Consider the following 19,557-nt stretch of genomic DNA (forward strand, 5'->3'; position numbering starts at 1 on the left):
CATATGTCCTCGCACAAGATTCAGCTTCTGCGCATGCGTAGAAGCCAAATCTTATGCCGGGAGCATGCACAAGTGTGCTCCCAGGGCATTCCAGCCCTTCACTAGTTTCCTCCCCATTCAGTTCTATAGATCTGGGAGTTTTAGACTGTATCATGCAGAGTTTTAGACTGTATCATGCAGCCTTGTACAGAGTTGTAGGATTCTATGAGAACTCGGTGGATATGAGAGACTACGTTTTAAAAAAATAGTCAGTCTATTTGAAATGCAGCCAAGTTTCTATCACTACAGCTTTAAAAAAAATGAAAATCCCTTCTATGGTGCAATGCACTGCGGTAGGATCACTTCCAGATGGGTTGAATTGGACTTTCCACGATTCCTAGGGCAGAAGGGTCTGCTTAGGCCACTGATGCCAAACTCTTTGGGCTTGGTGGTCTTAATTTGATTTTGCTGCTGTGTCTTGTACCCAAACACACATACCCCAAACACAAGAGATAATTCTCTATGTGTCAACCCTCAGCCACTAGTGATGGGTGAACCCAACGGTGTTCGGGTTCGGCAAGTTCGGATGAATTTTACGCAAAATTCGGCCGAACCCAAACCCAAACCCGAATGGGGAATCCCACCTAGAAATTCCGGGGGCGGAGCTTTGACATCACGTATACTGGCAGGTTGCTAAGGACGCCAAAGTGATCACTTCCTGGATTCCATGGAATCCAGGAGGTGATCACCTTGGTGTCCTTAGCAACTTGCCGGTGACATCAAAGCTCCGAATGCCGAACGTGACCCTAAACTTTGCCCAAAGTTTAAAAAAATTTCAGGTTCATGTTCTGCATACCGAACACCGCAAAATTCGGTACGGACCCGAATTGTGCGGGTTCGGTTTGCCCATCACTATCAGCCACCTCCCATCTAGGCCACCCTGAACAGCGGTACTCAGTGGCAGCACTGAACCTGGGCTTGAAGTAGTGGCCCAGGCCTCAACTTCAATCCTAACACCATTACTGCCACTCATAAAGGACATTTTGTACCATTTTCCAAGGTGCATGAGCCATTCCTAGGATCTGCCATGCGCTGCTTACCTTCAGGTGATGGTGTCTTTCTATTGACAGACCCCTGTGGTCTACCAAAACCTGCCATGAGTCACGCAAAGCCTCCATTCTAGAAGCACCTTGGAAGAAGGATCTTCCACAGCCTCTGCATCCTCCAAAAACGACGTGAAGCTACCACCCCTTTCTTGTGCAATTTTCCAAGATTCCACAGGCCTTTGCAACTTGCCTAGGATCTGGAGGCTAACTATGAGTATGGCTGATTCTTGCATGGCTTCAAAAATGAACATGAGAACAGAACAGAATAACAGAGTTGGAAGGGACCTTGGAGGTCTTCTAGTCCAACCCCCTGCTTAGGCAGAAATGTGCTTTCAAGAATAATGCTGGTGAATGCCGGCATGTCACCCCCAAAAGTTGTGGTGTGGTCCCCTTTAACATGTGTATCATAGAGTCACCGTCCCTGGCTTAAGCATTATAGGAAAGCAAGATGAAAAAAGGAAATAAGAGCAGTTCACCATTCATTATTTCTAATTAAAAGGCACTGTTTGAATCTCCAGAGTGTGGCCCCTGGAGCACTTCTAGAAAGTGCTAACAAATTGCTTCTTTGCATGTGACAGATAGTAGAAATAATGAATATGTAAAAATGATTATATTGTAACGGGGTGCAATTAACTTTAATCACTTGGTTCGGATTGAATTTATAGTTTTTGTACTGACTTGACTTACTTCTTTTCCCGTGACTCTGCTTCTCTGTTGGAATTGAATAGTTTCATGCCCTACCAGTCTTGAAGTTGGGTACAGTAGTCCCTCACCTATCGCTGGTGTTATGTTCCAGACCTGGCCGCGATAGGTGAAATCCGCGATGGGGAATTTATCGACTGATAGTACATATTTAAGTATTTATATTGTAATTGTTTGGTAAGTTTTCATTGTTTTAAGTGTTTATAAACCCTTCCCACACAGTATTTATTTTAGATACACTATTTAAATACAGTATTTACAATTTTAGATTTATTTATTTTTTTGAAAAACCTGCCGATTGAGTTCGGCGGGCTGTTTAAATCTGCCGATCGGCTTCCTCAGAAACCAGCGATGAAGTGAAGCCGCAGTAGGTGAAGCGCGGTATAGCGAGGGACTACTGTAATCCTCAATTTATGACTGCAATTAGAACCAGAATTTTCTGTTGCTAAGCAAGAGGGTTGTTAGAGTGAATTGTGTTCGGTTTTATGACCTTTCCTGCCACAGTTGTTAAGCAAATCACTGTAGTTCTTAAATGGGAGCTACATTTAAGTCATTAAGCAAATCTGACTTCCCCCCTTGACTTTGCTTGTCATAAGCCATTTGATGATCACCTGAATCTGGGATGCTGCAACCCTAGATCACATGACTTTGGGGAAACTGCAATGATTGGTAAGTGTGAATATTGGCTGTAAATCACTTTTTTCAGTGCTGTTATAACTTAAAAACATCTCTAAATGAGTGGCAGTAAATTGAGGACATGTAATTCTATTGAATGTAAGAGAAGAGGATAATACAAGTTTGGAATTCCTGGTTCTTTTTCAATTAACAATTAACTCCAATGCTACCTGGTAACTTCACTATGAACAACAGGCATATTATATGTACATTATATATGTACTCATTTCATATGCTCCTATCCATGTTTATACTTACACCTGTTATCTTGACAATCTAAATAAAATGAAAATAAAAACAATACAGTTCTCGTCAAGCAGTTTTATTAGCATTAGAGTCTTCGGAGAGGGGCAGCATACAAATCTAATAAATTATTGTTGTTGTTGTTGTTGTTGTTGTTGATTGGAAATAGCATATGTAATCTTTTTTCCAGAATTATTTTCTAGATGAAATTTTTTCTGCCTTTTCCCCCAACACTATGCTGTGTTCCCAAAAAATGGGTAGAACAACAAAAATGTATATAACATCATTCAATGAAGCAAAAGAGCTAAATAAAATTTAATGAAATCTAATTTAATGTTTTGTTTTTTTTGTTTTTAAAAATAATTTATTTTCAGTTTTTGTCTCCTAGATCAAGTTCAATTTGACCCAATTCAAAATCTCTGGGTAGTGAATCACAAAGCAAAACTGAAAGATAAAATAACCATCACAAAATAATCAACTCATGTTAAAAGCACAGGTTTGATTTGAGGACTTTACAGAGGGGAGAAGGACTAACCAACCCTTGGAGCAGAAGTGGGTTCCTCCTGGTTTTGACCAGTTCGCCCAAACTGGTAGCAAGCCGTTGATGACATCATGATGATGTCACAGAGCCAGTTCTATCAGTGCTGATCCATGGGTGCTGCCATCTTTTTTAAAAAAAAATGGGTTTCTTCTTCTGCACATGTGCAGAACCCAAATTTCCAGCACTGTGCATGTGTTGCTATCAGGTTTTTGGCATTTGGGGAAGGAGATTTTTTTTAAAAAAAAATGGCACTGCGCATGGTGGCATGGAAGGAAGTGAACCAGCAGCAAGGTAAGTTAGCACCCACCCCTGTTCTGGAGGACAAGAGTTCCAGAACATTGCAATGACAATGAAAAAGAGAAGAAGAAAAGGCCTGTTGCCTTTTATCACAAGTTATAATTCAGCCAAGTATCTGAGAAGTAATAATCCCCAAATCTACGAAGAAAACTTCCAAAGACCTCCAATTTGTTCATTCCTGGCCTTATTCAATGGATATTTAAATATCTAAACAAACTGTGAACCTTTGGGGAGGCAGGGTGAGAGAGATGAGGCTTCCATTAAAAACATCATTATAATTTTATTCTCAATAGTAGAAGATTCATGATGAAAATTAAAATGGTTCTGTTATCCCTGTATTAAAACTCGGGGGGGGGGGGGAAGCAAGACATGATTAATATAGAAAAGCTGAAGGATGGTCATTACTCTTTTGCGTCAACCATTTAATTGTAAATTATTGCCATTGCTCATGAATTCCCGCATTCCTAATGGGCATGCTTACTGGTGGGATTTTTTTAAAAAAAATAGCTATAATCAGAGAAAATTGAGCTGTGGGTTCATGGAAGAGAAAAAAATAACTAAATGAATTTATTTATTATTATGCCATGGCAATCAGCCCTGGCCAGCTGATTTTTAGCTGGCCCCACCCTTGCTGCCCTTCCTCTCCCCGGAGTCTCCACATGGCCTGTTTTGGATGCCAGATAAGTACAGGGCTCACACAGAGGCTCTGAGAGGATGAAAAAACAGGCTTCCCAGAAGTCTGGCAACAGGCTGTTTCTGGCCTCCGGAGAGGCGGGGTAGGCTGTTTTTGCCCTCCTGGAGGCTTCAGGAAAGCCTCTGGAGCCTGGGGAGGGCAAAAAACAGGCCATTGGAAGTCCAGAAATGGGCTATTTCCAGTCTACGGCAGTGTTTCCCAACCTTGGCAACTTGAAGATATTTGGACTTCAACTCCCAGAATTCCCCAGCCAGCATTCGCTGGCTGGGGAATTCTGGAAGTTGAAGTCCAAATATCTTCAAGTTGCCAAGGTTGGGAAACACTGGTCTATGGGGGCTACAGGGAGGCCTGCCAGCCCCCAAATGGGGGGGGAGCGGGGGCGGATGATCATGCGGACATATGCAAGGGGGATCACAGGGGGATTGCATGCGCATGTGCAGGAGAGAGGGGCAGCATGGAGGGGGTCACACACGCATGTGTAGGGAGCATTGCATTATACGTGCACGCTTTTGGCACCCAAAGGGAAAAAAGATTAGCCATCGCTGCTCTATGACATCTGCTGCTGAATAGCTAGCAAAGTTAAGAAGAGCATGAATTTCTTTAAACCAGTTTAGATTCCATCTTTACCCGCTTAGCCTGTTTCTAGCAGTGTCTCAAAGCAGGAAATGATCTTTGGCTACAAACCTCAAGATCACTCCAGGCAAAGTAACAGAGCTTTCTGTAATTTTTACTTACCATTGAAAGATCATCTGGATCTATGGAACATTGCAAAGAAGAAATTGTGAACTGAAAATGAATTGTGGTGAAATGAAGAGCCAGAAAGTAGACTGGTTCTTTGTAATTCCTCTCAGTACATCACCCATAGGCGCTTCATATAATTGCTGTTCACAAGGAGATCACCCAAAAAGTGGGTTTAGACCTCTGGGTGATGAGAGAATAACCATCTTTTTGGTGGGACACTGGCTTTTCATACTTCCTTTTCTAATCATTTTTGGAAATTATTAACTGCTTTTCAGATATTGGGAACCTTTAAATCAGAGGTCTTCAAACTTAGCAACTTTAAGACTTGTGGACATCAGCTCCCAGAATTCTCCAGCCAGCTATGCTACGCTAGCTGGAAAACTCTGGGAACTGAAGTCCCCAAATCTTAAAATTGCCAAGTTTGGGGACCCCTGCTTTAGATCAACAGGTTTTACAGCATCAGGTGAGTTTCCTTAAATCCTTAGTGAAAATAAGTTTTGATCTACACTAATTCACTCCTCATATCTACTCTCCATTTTTCAATTTCTTGCCTCCAAGTTCACAGAACAATGTATGTTGCCATCTAGTTATCTTGGACTTGGATATAAACCCGGAACACTTTTTACACTACGGTTTTATCACTTGTCCCTAGTTGCACTTCACCTTATCTTGCTTTGGCAGCAGAAGAGGTACAGCTGAAGCCTGATACAAGTCGTTTTGTGTGCTAAACCCAGGGGTGGGCTACTGCCCAGCCTGGAGGTGGGGAACGCAGTGGGGTAGTGAAAATGGAACTCCACCCCAGAGCACCCAATTTGCACTGAAAGATGTTGAAAGAAAATGCAGGGTTCCCCGCATAAGTCACGTCCACAGTGTAATAGTAAAAATTTTGGTAGCCCTTCACTGGCTAAAACTATCTTCAGTTCAAAAATGTTACTCCCAGGTAAGTGGGTAAAGCAGCCTTCCCCAGCCAATAGTTTGCTTGCAGCTTATAATAAATAAAATAATAAATATTAACAGTAAAATTCCATTGGGCCCCCGATCAGAGAGTTGTATGTGTGTGCAAAATGTTTACTTCTTCCGTGTGTGTGTGTGGGGGGGCTTAACAGAAAATAATTAAGAAGCACTGCATTACACTAACATGAGTAAATGTGCATTCAGACTTTTAAAGAGTAGTGCACACTCATATAATTGTTCCTTGTACTAATACACACACACACACACTAGCTGATGAGGCCAGAATAAGGCCGAAATAGCGCTATCCTAGCCTCCCTTAATTTTAAAAAATCAGCATATATATGTTTTCGTAGATTTTCACGGGTACAGGTATGACGGTCTTGGTATATTCGGGTTTCTTCCCGTGTAGGATTTGGAAATTTCTGGCGATGTTTCGATGAGGTCCCACTCATCATCTTCAGGCTAGTGTTTCTGTCCTAGTTCTAAGGCGAACACTGCGAGACCTAAGCTGCCTTCCTTCTATAAATACTGGTGGCTGGGTGTGGTTTGATGGCTCAGCAATTGCCTGCTGTGTAGAAACTTCCTGGTGAGTCAGTGGGATAACATCTGGGGTCGTTGATGTAGCTGAGGTATGCTGATTAGTTAATGGTTGTTGATTAGGCATGATATCCTGGGTAGTTGGAGCTTGCAGGCTACTTGATTGTTTTGCAATATGTGTTCTGAATCTAGTTTCTGTTTTTATGGCTGGGTTACGTTTGAGGGCTGGTTTCCAGATGTCTGGTAGGCGGGAGGTATCATCCCGCTTGTTCATATTTTGGGAATGTTTTTCTATCTCGATGGCTTCCATTATTATTCTTTTGCTGTAGTGTTCTGTTTTGGAAATTAATTTAGTACTATCAAAATCTTTTTGTAGGTTTTCATGGGTACAGGTATGAAGGTCTTGGCATATTTGGGTTTCTTCCCGTGTAAGTTTTAGAGATCTCTAAAACTTACATGGGAAGAAACCCGAATATGCCAAGACCTTCATACCTGTACCCATGAAAACCTACAAAAACACACACATATATAAAATTATTATTATTATTATTATTATTATTATTATTATTATTATTATTATTATTATTATTATTTCTCTCAATATACTCAGCAGACCAGAAAAACAAATTAAGAAAAACAATTCTATATGGTTTTAATTAGTTTTTAAAAATCTGTATAAAGTTTTCTGTATTGCTTTGACATCCGGGCATTTGTGGTCCAGATCTGGTAACCTGAAATCTGCCTCCCCACCTCTCCAGAAGCTGATGGCAGAGGCTGCTACAACCAGGGATGTCTGCATAGGGGGATTTTAAAAATCAGGAAGGCAGCTGTGATTATAAAATCAAAATCCTGCCCTTTTTAAGTGTGCCAACTTGATGTTCTCGCCACTGGCCCATGGGTTTTCTGGCTTTCACATTTTGGCTCTGCAAAGCTGACCAGACACATCCTCTCAGTCCACTTATAATCCCTTCCAGAAAGGAACATTTTAGGTCCTATACCCCTCTAAACTATTGTAAGAGGTAGGACCCACTAGGATGCTCCAGTAAATAACATTTTATGGGAATGGAAACAACTAAATTGTTTTCATAATCTTTTGGAGAAGGACCCTAGCATTTTAATTATGGAAATTGAAATGCTGCCCTGTATTCATCTACTGTATGTATGAATACATAGTTGTATTCATACAATTGTATAATAGATCAAGGAAACCAGTGGTGAAGGCCTGACCATATTCTCAGGGGTTCTTTAACTGAATGACAAAAACTTGCCACAGGCAATAAAAATGTGGACTCTATTGGTGATCCTGCCCAGCTTAAATATGAATATGTTTTAAATTAAAGACATTTGCAAAGAATGGAGCCATTCAGCGTTCCTTTTGAATCATCGCCAACCAAATGGAAACAAACAGGACCCAAACAGCTATAGCCATCGGCAACCATTCAGTTGTTACCATATTTAGTTACCTCACACAACAATTTAAAATGGAGGATCTCTGCCCTCTATTCATATACATTCTATGAATGGATAATTGAACACACACACACAATTCCCATTCAGTATAGTCCTCGATTTACGACCATAATGGAGCTCAAAATTTACGTTGCTAAGTGAAACATTTGTTAAGTGAGTTTTGTCTAAGTTTACAAACTTTCTTGCCAGAGTTGCTAAGTGAAATACTACAGTTGCTAACACAGTTGTTAAAGAGAATCAGGCTCCTCCGTTGACTTTGCTTGTCAGAAGGTCACCAAAAATGATGGTCACAAAGTATCAGGTAGGACGCACGTCTCGTGGTGGGGCGCAATTTGGGGTGGCAGGTCGGGCGGGGTGGGCTGCAAGACAGCCGTTGATGGAGAGTTGGGGGGGGCAAAATGTTTACTTCTTCCTAGGGGGAGCGTAACAGAAAAGTATTGAGAAGCACTGGACTAGGTCAAGAAGTTTGCTTCTGGGTATCATGAGTCATGGCTCATAGTGGGGATTAGGCCCTGCATGGTGGGTTTACACCCAGTGAAGGACTACCAAATTTTTTACTACCACATTGTGGGCGTGGCTTATGCAGGACGCCCTTCATTTTCTTTCAACATCTTTCTGTGCAAATTGGGTGCTCTGGGGTGGAGCTCCATTTTTGCTACCCCATTGTATCCCCCCTGGTCCAGGCAGTAGCCCACCCGTTTACGCCACTTATTGGGAAGCATACAAATTAAACAAAAGCGCTTTTCCCAAATATTTGCTAAGATGATGGCTGCAAATGAATGAGTTGTTGTCTCCAAAAGAGGGAATTTGCAAGGGTTTGCTAGGGCAGTGTTTCCCAACCTTGGCAACTTGAAGATATTTGGACTTCAACTCCCAGAATTCCCCAGCCAAGCTGCCAAAGTTGGGAAACACTGTGCTAGGGGACCATTTTCACAGGCCAGGATCTTTATCTCTATAATAATTCTGCTAATATTAAATAAGGAGAGGTAATACACACTTTTGTTCTTTGTCCATTTTCCCAGCTGTTTGTTTCTTATAGCCACAGGCTTGGCACGTATGAACAGTGGCTTTCTTCTCATTCTTGTGCGCTCGCAGAATTTATTTATTTTTATTTATTTGTATCACACCTTTATCAGTTTCACGAAAACCCAAGGCAGTGAATATATCAAGCATACCTCCTCCTATTTTAACCACAACAGCAATCCTATGAGGCGGGTTTGGCTGAGGGAGACTGACCCAACTGGCTTTTATGGCTAAGGCAGGACTAGAACTCCCAATCACCAGATTTCTAGACCGATGCCTTAACCACTAGACCAAACTGTCTCTTCTGCAGTATGAATGCAGTATGTTCAGGAATGCAGAGGTGGCCTCTTTCCCTGGATTCTGCCTCTCTTTTTTTCTGGCATTGTAGTACACTCTGCCAGCCTGAGGAAAACTTGGGAGTGTTGTGTTTGCACAGCTGTTTTTTTTATTTCTTGCCTTGTTCTCTAAAATAATACCAATCTGTCAAAATAAAGTCAAAGCTAATGATGCTTCTTGCATGAGACTTCTTTGGCATTAATAAAACCAAGATGTTCTCTTGATTTATGCCACCTTCTAAATGTCATGGAATGTGGCTCTAAGTAATCAGCACATCCACAAGGAAAATGCAATGAGTGTGCTGAAGGGATGCATGGCGATGCACACAAATTAGCATTGCAGACACACACACCCCGCAGTTTCCACCTCATCACGGTAACTCTCCTGGGGATGGAGACATTGATACTCTGGTTGGAGGTTTTTTTTATTGTTGTTGAATTAGCAGAAAGAGGATTCTATGTGGGACACCCAGGTTCTGCTCTGGATCAGTCATTTGGAGGGATATGTGCAGTGAAGGGCTGCAAAAAAAAATTCCACCACACTGTGGGTGTGGCTTATTGTGTGGGTGTGGTCTGATGGTCATGTGACCGGGTAGGAGTGGCATGCTGGCCATGTGACCAGGTGGGTGTGGCATGACAATCACGTGACCAGGGGGTGGCTTAAAGGTCATGTGACTGGGTGGGAGTGGCTTGCCGACCAAGATGCGTTTTCAGATAGGTGCTTGGACTCTTTTTCAGTTTATGAAGTCACATGATTTGAACAAATCAAACGACAAATGATAGACAGAATTATTTGTTAAGGAGCGCAGTCACATTTTAAGGTTTTGTACTGAAACCACAAGGTTCAGTATGATAACAGATTAGGCAAGTAGCTCAATTTTCTTTCATTGCTATAAAAGTTAAGTTCTAGATAATGATTAGTGTTTATGGATAAAAACATACTATTTAATTATTTTCTATTTTAAAAGTAATCAAGGCTCCTATTAAGGTACTAGAGAAGGAAGGGCAATAAAAAACTATTATGTAATCAATAAATAGGGCATAAATTTATACCCTCATCGCGTCACCCTCCTGTGGGGACAGCAATCCATCACTGGATGTGTGTCATATTTTTACAGTGGATCCTGCTCACCTAAGTAGCGTGAAAGCATGCCAAATGTGAGTAGATAAATAGGTACCATTTCAGTAGGAAGGTTCTGTGCAGCTCAGTATATAAACATGCTGGCCACAGAACCATGAAAATGTCTTTGACAATGCTGACTCTCTCAACTAAGAAACGGAGGCCAACTCCTAGAGGTGGATACAACTGGTCAGGAAAAACCTTTACCTTTATAAAACAGAAAAGCACCTTGATGACAAAAGCTATTTTCAGATTCTGCTCTTACTTATTTGATTATGAATCCTTTTTATTATTTTAGCAATAACAAACATATATAATCCTCTTATTTTCTCCACAACCACCATACTATGAGGTAGGTCGAACTGAAAGAAAGTCAGCTTTCCTGCCTAAAACAAGACTAGACCTCACCGTCTCCTGGTTTCTAAGGAATACCGTCAGGTCCTGGGGTTTTGTTATTGTGCTGTTTTGCAATGGCCAATTTAATTTCTGTAGAAGTGATATTCCTATTTAGTTTTTTTTCTTTCTTCCTCTGTTATCTGAAATGTTTCATTTAAAGCTAAGTATTTCTTAATTGCGGAGTTATCTGGTTTGTCTGAGTTGTATAGGTCCTGATAAAATTGTTGTATTATGTTTTTCTTTTCCTCTGTGTTGTTTTCAGTAGGCCCGAGTTATCGTAAAGCGATTCTATTGCTTTGTCAGCTTTTTGTTGCGCTAACTTAAAAGCCAACCATCGACCAGGTTTATTAGCGGATTCAAAGTTTAGTTGTTTTAAAGTTTTGTACTTAGCAGTGAGTTGTTGTTGAGTTTCTAGATTTATTTCATGTTTTATAGTTTTAATTTTGGTTAGTGTAGCTGTGTCATCCGGATATTGTTGTAGTGTTGTTTCTGCTTCCTGTAATTTAGTGTTGAGGTTGTTAAGTTTCTCTTTTTTTTTTGTTTATTGGTATAGGCTGAATAAGATATACAGTGATCCCCCGTTTATTGCGTCCCCAACCATTGCGAACAGGGTACTTCGCTATTTTTCAACCCGGAAGTCAAAAATACCATCTACGCATGCGTGCCGGGCACGCATGCGTAGATGGCAGCGGCTTCCCTGGGTCTTCCCCCTCTTGCTGGCGTCAGCGAGGAGTTTCCCCACCGCCCACGCAAACTCCTCGCTGCCGCCCGCCCTTCGCCCGCCCACGCCGTTCATTCTCGCCGCTTTTGAGCTAAATCCGGGAGCGAATTCGCTCCCGGATTTAGCTCAAAACCGCCGATAGCAAGCGGCAAGGAACAGCTTGTCTCGGCGCTTTCGAGCTGTCAGCTCGAAAGCGCCGAGACAAGCCGTTCCTTGCCGCTTGGTATCGCCGGTTTTGAGCTCAAAACCGCCGGTTTTCAGCTCAAAACCGCCGATAGCAAGCGGCAAGGAACGCCTTGTCTCGGCGCTTTCGAGCTGACAGCTCGAAAGCGCCGAGACAAGCCGTTCCTTGCCGCTTGGTATCGCCGGTTTTGAGCTCAAAACCGCCGGTTTTCAGCTCAAAACCGCCGATAGCAAGCGGCAAGGAACGCCTTGTCTCGGCGCTTTCGAGCTGACAGCTCGAAAGCGCCGAGACAAGCCGTTCCTTGCCGCTTGGTATCGCCGGTTTTGAGCTCAAAACCGCCGGTTTTCAGCTCAAAACCGGCGATACCAAGCGGCAAGGAATGGCTTGTCTCGGCGCTTTCGAGCTGACAGCTCGAAAGCGCCGAGACAAGGCGTTCCTTGCCGCTTGCTATCGGCGGTTTTGAGCTGAGTCCGGAAGCGAATTCGCTTCCGGACTCAGCTCAAAACCGGCGATACCAAGCGCCCCCCGGACCCCCAACCCGGGTTTGGGGGGCTGCTAGGAAGCCCTCCATGCCGGCGGCAAACAGCCGCCCCGCCCCCAATCTTCGGCTCCTCGCTAGCGCTGTGGGAGTAAAAACACCGTCTGCACATGCGCAGACGGTGTTTTTACTTCCGCATCGCTACTTCGCGAAAACCCGCTCGTTGCGGGGGCTCCTGGAACGGAACCCTCGCAACGAGCGGGGGATCACTGTATATATTCCACGTATATAGGCTTTCATTGTATCCCAAACTCCTGGTTTCTAGATCAGCACCTTAACCGCCAACACCAAATTGGCTTCACCAAACTATACAACCACACTTTATCAAACTATAAATAAGAAAGGTCTGAATCTGTGTGAAATTAACAGCCTACGATGCTGGATAATGCTGTACGATCAAGAGATGTTTTTGTTCTGAACAAACAGGACACCCAGCTAGGACCATGTCTGTTATGTTTGTCATGGATACGCATGCATTAAACTTCAGGGTTTGATTGAGATTGAACTACCACATTTTTATTTGATGAGAATATGAAATATCCACAGCTGTACAGTTCAGAATTTCTGTAGCATTTTTCTGGTTCTAAAGCACTTTAATAATTCTTGTCCTTGAAGCAATCTTGAAAGACATGTTTAATTAAGAGGAATGAGGCGTGCCCGTGGTGGTCTGAAAATCTGCCAGTTTGATGATCTCTCCCACACTGAGTAGCAATATTCACTTCATCAGCTCTGGTCTAATATTCAGCAACTGGCTTCTATTACCTCCAGGAAAAAGAAAATTGTGGTAATAAAAGGAGATGCGCCTGTATCACAGGCTGTGCCAGAGCATTGTTATTATAAAACATATATAAAACTGCAGATGTTCTTCATTTATATTAGCTTACAAGATGAATTTCAGAACCTCCTTTTATCTTTACAAATCCATAGTGAAGTGCACATACAACACATGAGCAAGGCTAGGAAAACAAATCAAATCACCAGCTGAAAGACAAGGAAAAGCCTATTCAGAATTACTGTTAAAATACTTAACTAAAATTTACCGAATGGGAATTGAAGTCCTAGAAGTGGCAGATAAAACAACTTATTACTCATATTGACTTCTTTTTTTGAATTGTTTTTTTTCCAGTTTATCCTACAGTGGTAGATTTCTGAGGTATCTATACTTCATATCCTTAGGTTCATATGCAAAGATTTCATGAAATAACGAAGCTGCACAATTCTCAGAGGATTTGAATTCCAACCAATTGTCTCAGGGGATTTTGAGGTGGTTTCCAGAGCATTTTGCAAAGGACCAAAGAGAAATCACTTATGGCCTACAATACTGGAGAGTTGGGACATATAATGGATGTCTGATCCCATATACCGTATTTTTCAGAGTGTAAGATGTACTTCCCCACCCCAAAAGAGGGTGGAAATGTATGTTTTATACACTGAATGCAACCATTTTTGGCCTCCCGAAGTCCCGTTCTACACGAAAATGGTGTGTAGAGGGTTTGGGAAGTCTAGAGTGCCCCTGGGGGCTGAGGGAGGGAAAAATTGCAAAAAAACGGCTTGTTTTTCACAAAAAATGCGGTGTGCAGAGAGTTTGGGAGGTCTGCAGAGTGCGCCTGGGGGTTGAGGGAGGCAAAAAACTTTTTTTTCTTACTTACCTCTCCGAAATCTTGGTGTGTTTTATACATCGGTGCGTCTTATAGTCCAAAAAATACGGTAGGCCTGTTACGTAGCTATGGATATACAGTACTATATTGGTGAAATGGGAAGTGGGATTTTTAAAAGTGAGGTTCTTAAGGGACAAAAGTGAAGTAAAAATATTATTTTTAAGTTGGGTCAGGGAAACACTGCCAAATAATGGTAAAACTAAACCACTGATAGATTAAAAGGTAATTCCTAAGAGAACCTAGACATGATACTGCCAACCACATCCCATTGTTCATAAATAATGATTTTACTATGGGTCTCAACCTGACAAATGAGGTGGAATGAAATAATAGCCAAGGGTAAAGATGCTGTCTAAGCAAAAGAGGCAGATTTCACTGAATGCAGTGAAATTTAAATTAGACAAAACCACAACTCCAGCATGCCATCATCACTGGTGTATTCATTAGGGCTACAGGCAAAAAGAGCAAAACTAAAACCCAGTAATTAAAATAACAAAGATGATTAAGAACAAGTTTAACAAGAGGCTATAATGAAAAAAAAGGCATTCCATATATCCATTGTGGCACTGGAATATGTGGACTGTATTTTCTGTACACATTTAACAAATATGCTTGGCATTTAGAACCAATCTAACCCAAATAGCAAACTTAAGGAGGAATTTATTCAGGTTATGGATAAGATAAAATAAAGCACTGCCTTATTGTAGTTATTTCACCATTTACCCCCCAACTATACTTTTCTAGATACTCAGCCTTATCTTCTAAATGGCAATCTTTTTGCCTTGAGCAGAGCCGCTCTGAACTGCTTGAGAGAAATAGGAATCTATAGCCTCCAGATGCTGAACTACAACTCCCAGCAATCACCAAGTCAGTAAATTCAGTGATGAAAATGCTGCACTTCAGCATCATGTGAAGAACGGTAAGTGCTTCAGTTAAAAAAACCCAACTATTAATTCATTTTAGCAAATGCATTTCCTCCCTCTTTACTGTGCATAGTTGGGCCTTTTTCAAATTATACTTAATGTCAAAGCAATCTTGCCAAAGTGTATTTGCTCACTTAAATTGAAACTTTATGTCACAAGATAGTTCTGTCTTCCAGCTTAAAATTATAACCAACTAAATTAATACTGGAATTTAAGTGAAGTGAAAGTACGCTTAAAATGACTTATTTTATCATCACTAATTGAAACCAATTGTTTGGATGGTTGGATAAAATTTCTAGTGGAATAGCCTGGTTAATTTTTCTTCCCGCTCATGCTAATCTAACCAAGATAAATGATTAGCAGCACCAATCAAGAGAAAATTGACATCAAGTGTACACTAACTTAATGTCACATAATCAAACTATCACTCAAAGTAATTTTGTGATTTATTTTTATAAATTAATCTATATATTTGAGAAATGGATGGTTCAGATATTTCAAAGCTGTATGTTTGATCTATTGTGCTATGGAATCTAATTGTAATAATTGAAAAATCATGCTTAATCAGTATGAACCTAGAGAACTGTTTTCAATAAGCTATGGTTTAATTCTAACCATTTTAAATTATGAGTTAACTAGGACATTGTATGAATGAGTCAGTGCTTGGATAAGAACTCCAAATTATAGGTAAGGTGGTACGCAGAAATATTCAGAATTTTGCTTAATTAGCATCAATATAGAAATATTCCATCCCATTATGTCAGATCTACTATTTATTGAATCCATGTAAATAATGGGCCCTACGACCCTGAAGACTCAGGGCAAAGGGCATTGAGCTCATTCAAACAGGACAAAGGCTTTAAAAACAAAAATACTGCACAGCTGTTTCCTAAGGATCTAGGACCCATTCTCAAAACCTTGTTTTAAGTAGCAATCCATTTCCTTCCCTGTTATAAAAATATCTCTTTAGTGCAAGCTCTTTACTTCTAGAACTGTAGTCCTGCATGTACTTTGGGATGTGGAAATTCACAATGTAATTTTTTAAAAAAAAACAAGATGGAAAAATGGCACCCAATTTTAATCCACTATGCCATTGAGAGTTTATGTATGCTTCCAAGGGGATCCTATTTCACTATTGTGAGCCTGAGTGATGTAATTTTCAGTTAGTCCAGTAAGGATCCAGGATGTTTAAAACAGTTTCCAGCAGCTGTTATTTCAAAGGAAAACGCTTACATTCCCCCACCCCCCAGAACCAACAGCAGACATTCATTCAATCAGTCACAACAAAGAAGCAAATAATATTCTCATGAATGTAGTCATAGAACTTTTTTTTAATACTTTACCAAAAAAATGTCCTGCATATACAGCTTAGATGATTTTGAAGTAAACTCCACAAGTCTTTTCTTGTAACCAAATCAATATAGTGTTTTGTGTGCTTGTTTTAAATAATAAAACTCTTTAGTACCACTGTTAAAAAATGGTCAGTGGGGAGGGGGGGGTTAAATCAATCAACTCTCTGAAACAGAGAAGCACAGGTTATTCTCGCACACCACTTGGACGTGGGTTGGTGAAAATAAGTGTACTACTCTTTGAAAGGAGACCAGAGATGGCACTTAGTGCTGAAAAGGTAAAACAAAAAAAAATGTCACATTCTTTTAAAAAGACAGTGTTTCCACTTGTTTCTTGATGCAACAATAACCCCAGAAGATATTACAGTGGCTTTACACAAGTCATCAGTTATACAGAAACAAAAGGCGCACAACCCAGTCAAAAAAAAGAGAAGCATTTGAAAGTCCCATTGATGGCTATCTTGTTGATATCTTGACTCAACAGTCAAGGGAAAGGAGGAGGCTGTTAAAAAGTGTTTCCCCTGGAAAGTGCTTAGTTGGACTGTGCTCCAAATGAGGTTCTGGCTGCAAGGGGTTTTTGTGTGTGTCTGTTTGTAATGGTACAGTGTCACACTGCGCATCCCAAGTGCATTAAGGTGTCCAGATAAACACCCTCATCGTTTGTGCAAAATAGGTTTGCCATAGAAATCAGATTAAAGAGGGATGGGGAAAAAGAGAGAGAGAGAGAAAGGAGGGCATCCAAACGGTATGGAGGACAACAGGCACCAGAACTTTGGGAAGTTTGGGAATTCTTTCCACCACCACCACCTCCAGCAACCCAAGGGAAACAAATTATAGCATTCTTCTTGCAAGAAGGGGGGGATATTTTCATTACGGAGGGGCTGGGAAGAAAGAAGCCCAATCCACTCAAACTCCCCCCCCCCAAAAAAAAACCCCCCATAGAATCAGTCTCAAAGAGAGCAAGGTCCAGTGTTAAAACAAGCACGACATCCTTTCCTTGCCCCCAAATTCAAACAATCGGCTATGTACAGTCAGCAAATGCCCCTCCCCTCCCTCCCTCTCAGCGTTTCTCAGTGTATGAACCCAGCTTGAAGGAAAACACCGATTCAGTGCAAAGTGAGTTGGGGGGGAGTGGATCCCGATCTAGGCAGATCCCGATCCACCAGCCTCCTTTTTCCAAGGTTAGAGAGCAAGGCGCAGCTACAGTCTTTGGATCGCCTCCTGCAGTTTTGTTTGTTTGTTTCTTTCCCACGGGAGATCTAGGCGCGGCGCCCCAATAGGCAAGTCCAGTTCTTTTCCTCCGGCAAGGAAACAAAAAGAGGAGCAGGGAGGAGCGCGTTGGGTTCGCGGAAGTCCCACGCGTGTCCTTCGCGAACGAGGCGTAATAAAGAGAGCCAAGATCGAGAGTTTGCATCAACGGGGGCGCCTGCTTTGCTCTCTTTCTCCCCCACCCACCCGTCCCCCGAAGAATAGGAGGGGTCCGACCCCTCCCCGGTTTTTGTTCTGCGGTGCGGGGGGGGGCTCTTCTCCGACGGGCTTTTGCAATTGTCAGCCCCGAGTCCTTCTTCTCCCGCCCCTCCCTTCCACCACCCACCCATCCAGGGCATTATAGCACCTTGCAACAATTGATGCAACCGTTCTGGGTGCCGTAGCGCTTCTGCAAAGCGGCTCGGGTGGCCGTCTCGAAGACCTCCCGGACGCCCTCCTTGGTCTTGGCCGAGCACTCGAGGTAATCGTAGGCTTGGATGCGGACGGCCATGGCGCGGCCGTCTTCGGTGCGGACGGGCTCCTGCTTCATGCGGGCCAGCTCGTTGCGGACGTGCTCGTCGTTGCGCAGGTCCTTCTTGTTGGCCACCAGGATGATGGGCACGTTGGGGCAGAAGTGCTTGACCTCGGGCACCCACTTCTCCGGGATGTTCTCCAGCGAGTCCGGGCTGTCCACCGAGAAGCACATGAGGATGACGTCGGTGTCCGGGTAGGAGAGGGGGCGCAAGCGGTCGTAGTCCTCCTGGCCGGCCGTGTCCCAGAGGGCCAGCTCCACCTGCTTGCCGTCCACCTCTATGTCGGCCACGTAGTTCTCGAAGACGGTGGGCACGTAGACTTCGGGGAACTCGTCCTTGCTGAAGACGATCAGCAGGCACGTCTTCCCGCACGCCCCGTCGCCCACCACCACCAGCTTCTTGCGGATCGCCGCCATGGCCAGGGTCGCCGCCAAGCCCGCCCGGTTGTGGGGCTCCAGCAGGAAGCCCGAAGCGCTCGCTTCCCCCCGGCGCCCGGTTGCGGGAGCTACTCCGGCCTCTTCTTCGCCTTTCCCACAAGGCAGCGTGGCTCGGTCTCTCTCTCTCTTGGCCGGGCGGGAGCGAGAACGAACTCTTTAGGAAAGGGGGCGCCGCCCACTCCGCCCGGGTCTCGCTTCTCTTCTGGGCTGGCTCAGCCGATGCTCTCCGCCCGCTCGGCTCTTTTTCTCGCCGCTTCTTTCCAAGGGAGGCGGAAGAAGCCGAAAACACCCGAGCTCTCAAAGAAAAGCGGCCGCGGTTGGTGTATTTTTTTTTTCCCTTGCAAGTTTCGTGCACCGGCTTTTCCCCACCTTTTTTTCTTTTGGACAAACTACCCAACAAGCCGACTGTATTTTATGCCATAGCCAGGCGACAAGTCGGGGCTCTGCTATTTAAAGGGGCCGGCTGCGTTCTTAATATAGCCGGCCAATGGAAAGGCAAAGGATGAAGTCATCGGTTTGGAGGAGGCGGGTGATTGGTGGAGAGCATCGCAGGCGCTGGGGTTGAAGGGAGGGGGGAGAGAAGCAGGAAGTGAGTGACAGTCGATCATGAAAAAAGGGAGGTGTCTTTTTTGTGATTTCGAGAGCTGCTGAGATTTGGGGGGGAAGGGGGTTTGTGGGGAAATTCGAAACAGAAAAAGAGGGTTTCAAATTTTTTGTATGCCCCTTCTTCCGCCTACCGATCTTCCAAATTCCCCGCTCCAATCTGGAGATGGGTTTTTTTTTAAATAAAGTTTCATCCAAGGTAAAAATAAAATAGAATAGAATAGAATTTTTTATTGGCCAAGTGTGATTGGACATTGTCTTTGGCGCATATGCTCTCAGTGTGCATAAAAGAAAATATAGATTTGTCAAGAATCATGAGAAACAACACATGATTGTCTTAAGGTACAAATAAGCAATCAGGAAGCAATATAAATTGTAAGGATACAAGCAACAAGTTACAGTCATAAGTGGGAGGAGATGAGGGATAGGAACATGATGATGATAAAAATAATGATGATGATGATGATATAATAATAATAATAATAATAATAATAATAATAATAATAATAATAATAAATTAGATTTGTATGCCGCCCCTCTCCAAAGACCG

General features: G+C 42.8%; 1 protein-coding gene across 1 annotated transcript; it reads right to left on the bottom strand.

Annotated features, from left to right (window-relative positions):
• Positions 1-16,148: 16,148 nt before the first annotated feature.
• On the bottom strand, positions 16,149-19,227 carry RHOB (ras homolog family member B). The gene has a single exon (XM_070732811.1). It carries the CDS (start codon positions 18,381-18,383, stop codon positions 17,793-17,795), a length of 591 nt encoding a protein of 196 aa, XP_070588912.1. The 5' UTR covers positions 18,384-19,227; the 3' UTR covers positions 16,149-17,792.
• Between the last annotated feature and the right edge of the window lie 330 nt (positions 19,228-19,557).

This window comes from Erythrolamprus reginae, chromosome 1 (genome assembly GCF_031021105.1).
Source record: "Erythrolamprus reginae isolate rEryReg1 chromosome 1, rEryReg1.hap1, whole genome shotgun sequence".
Lineage (NCBI taxonomy): Eukaryota > Metazoa > Chordata > Lepidosauria > Squamata > Dipsadidae > Erythrolamprus > Erythrolamprus reginae.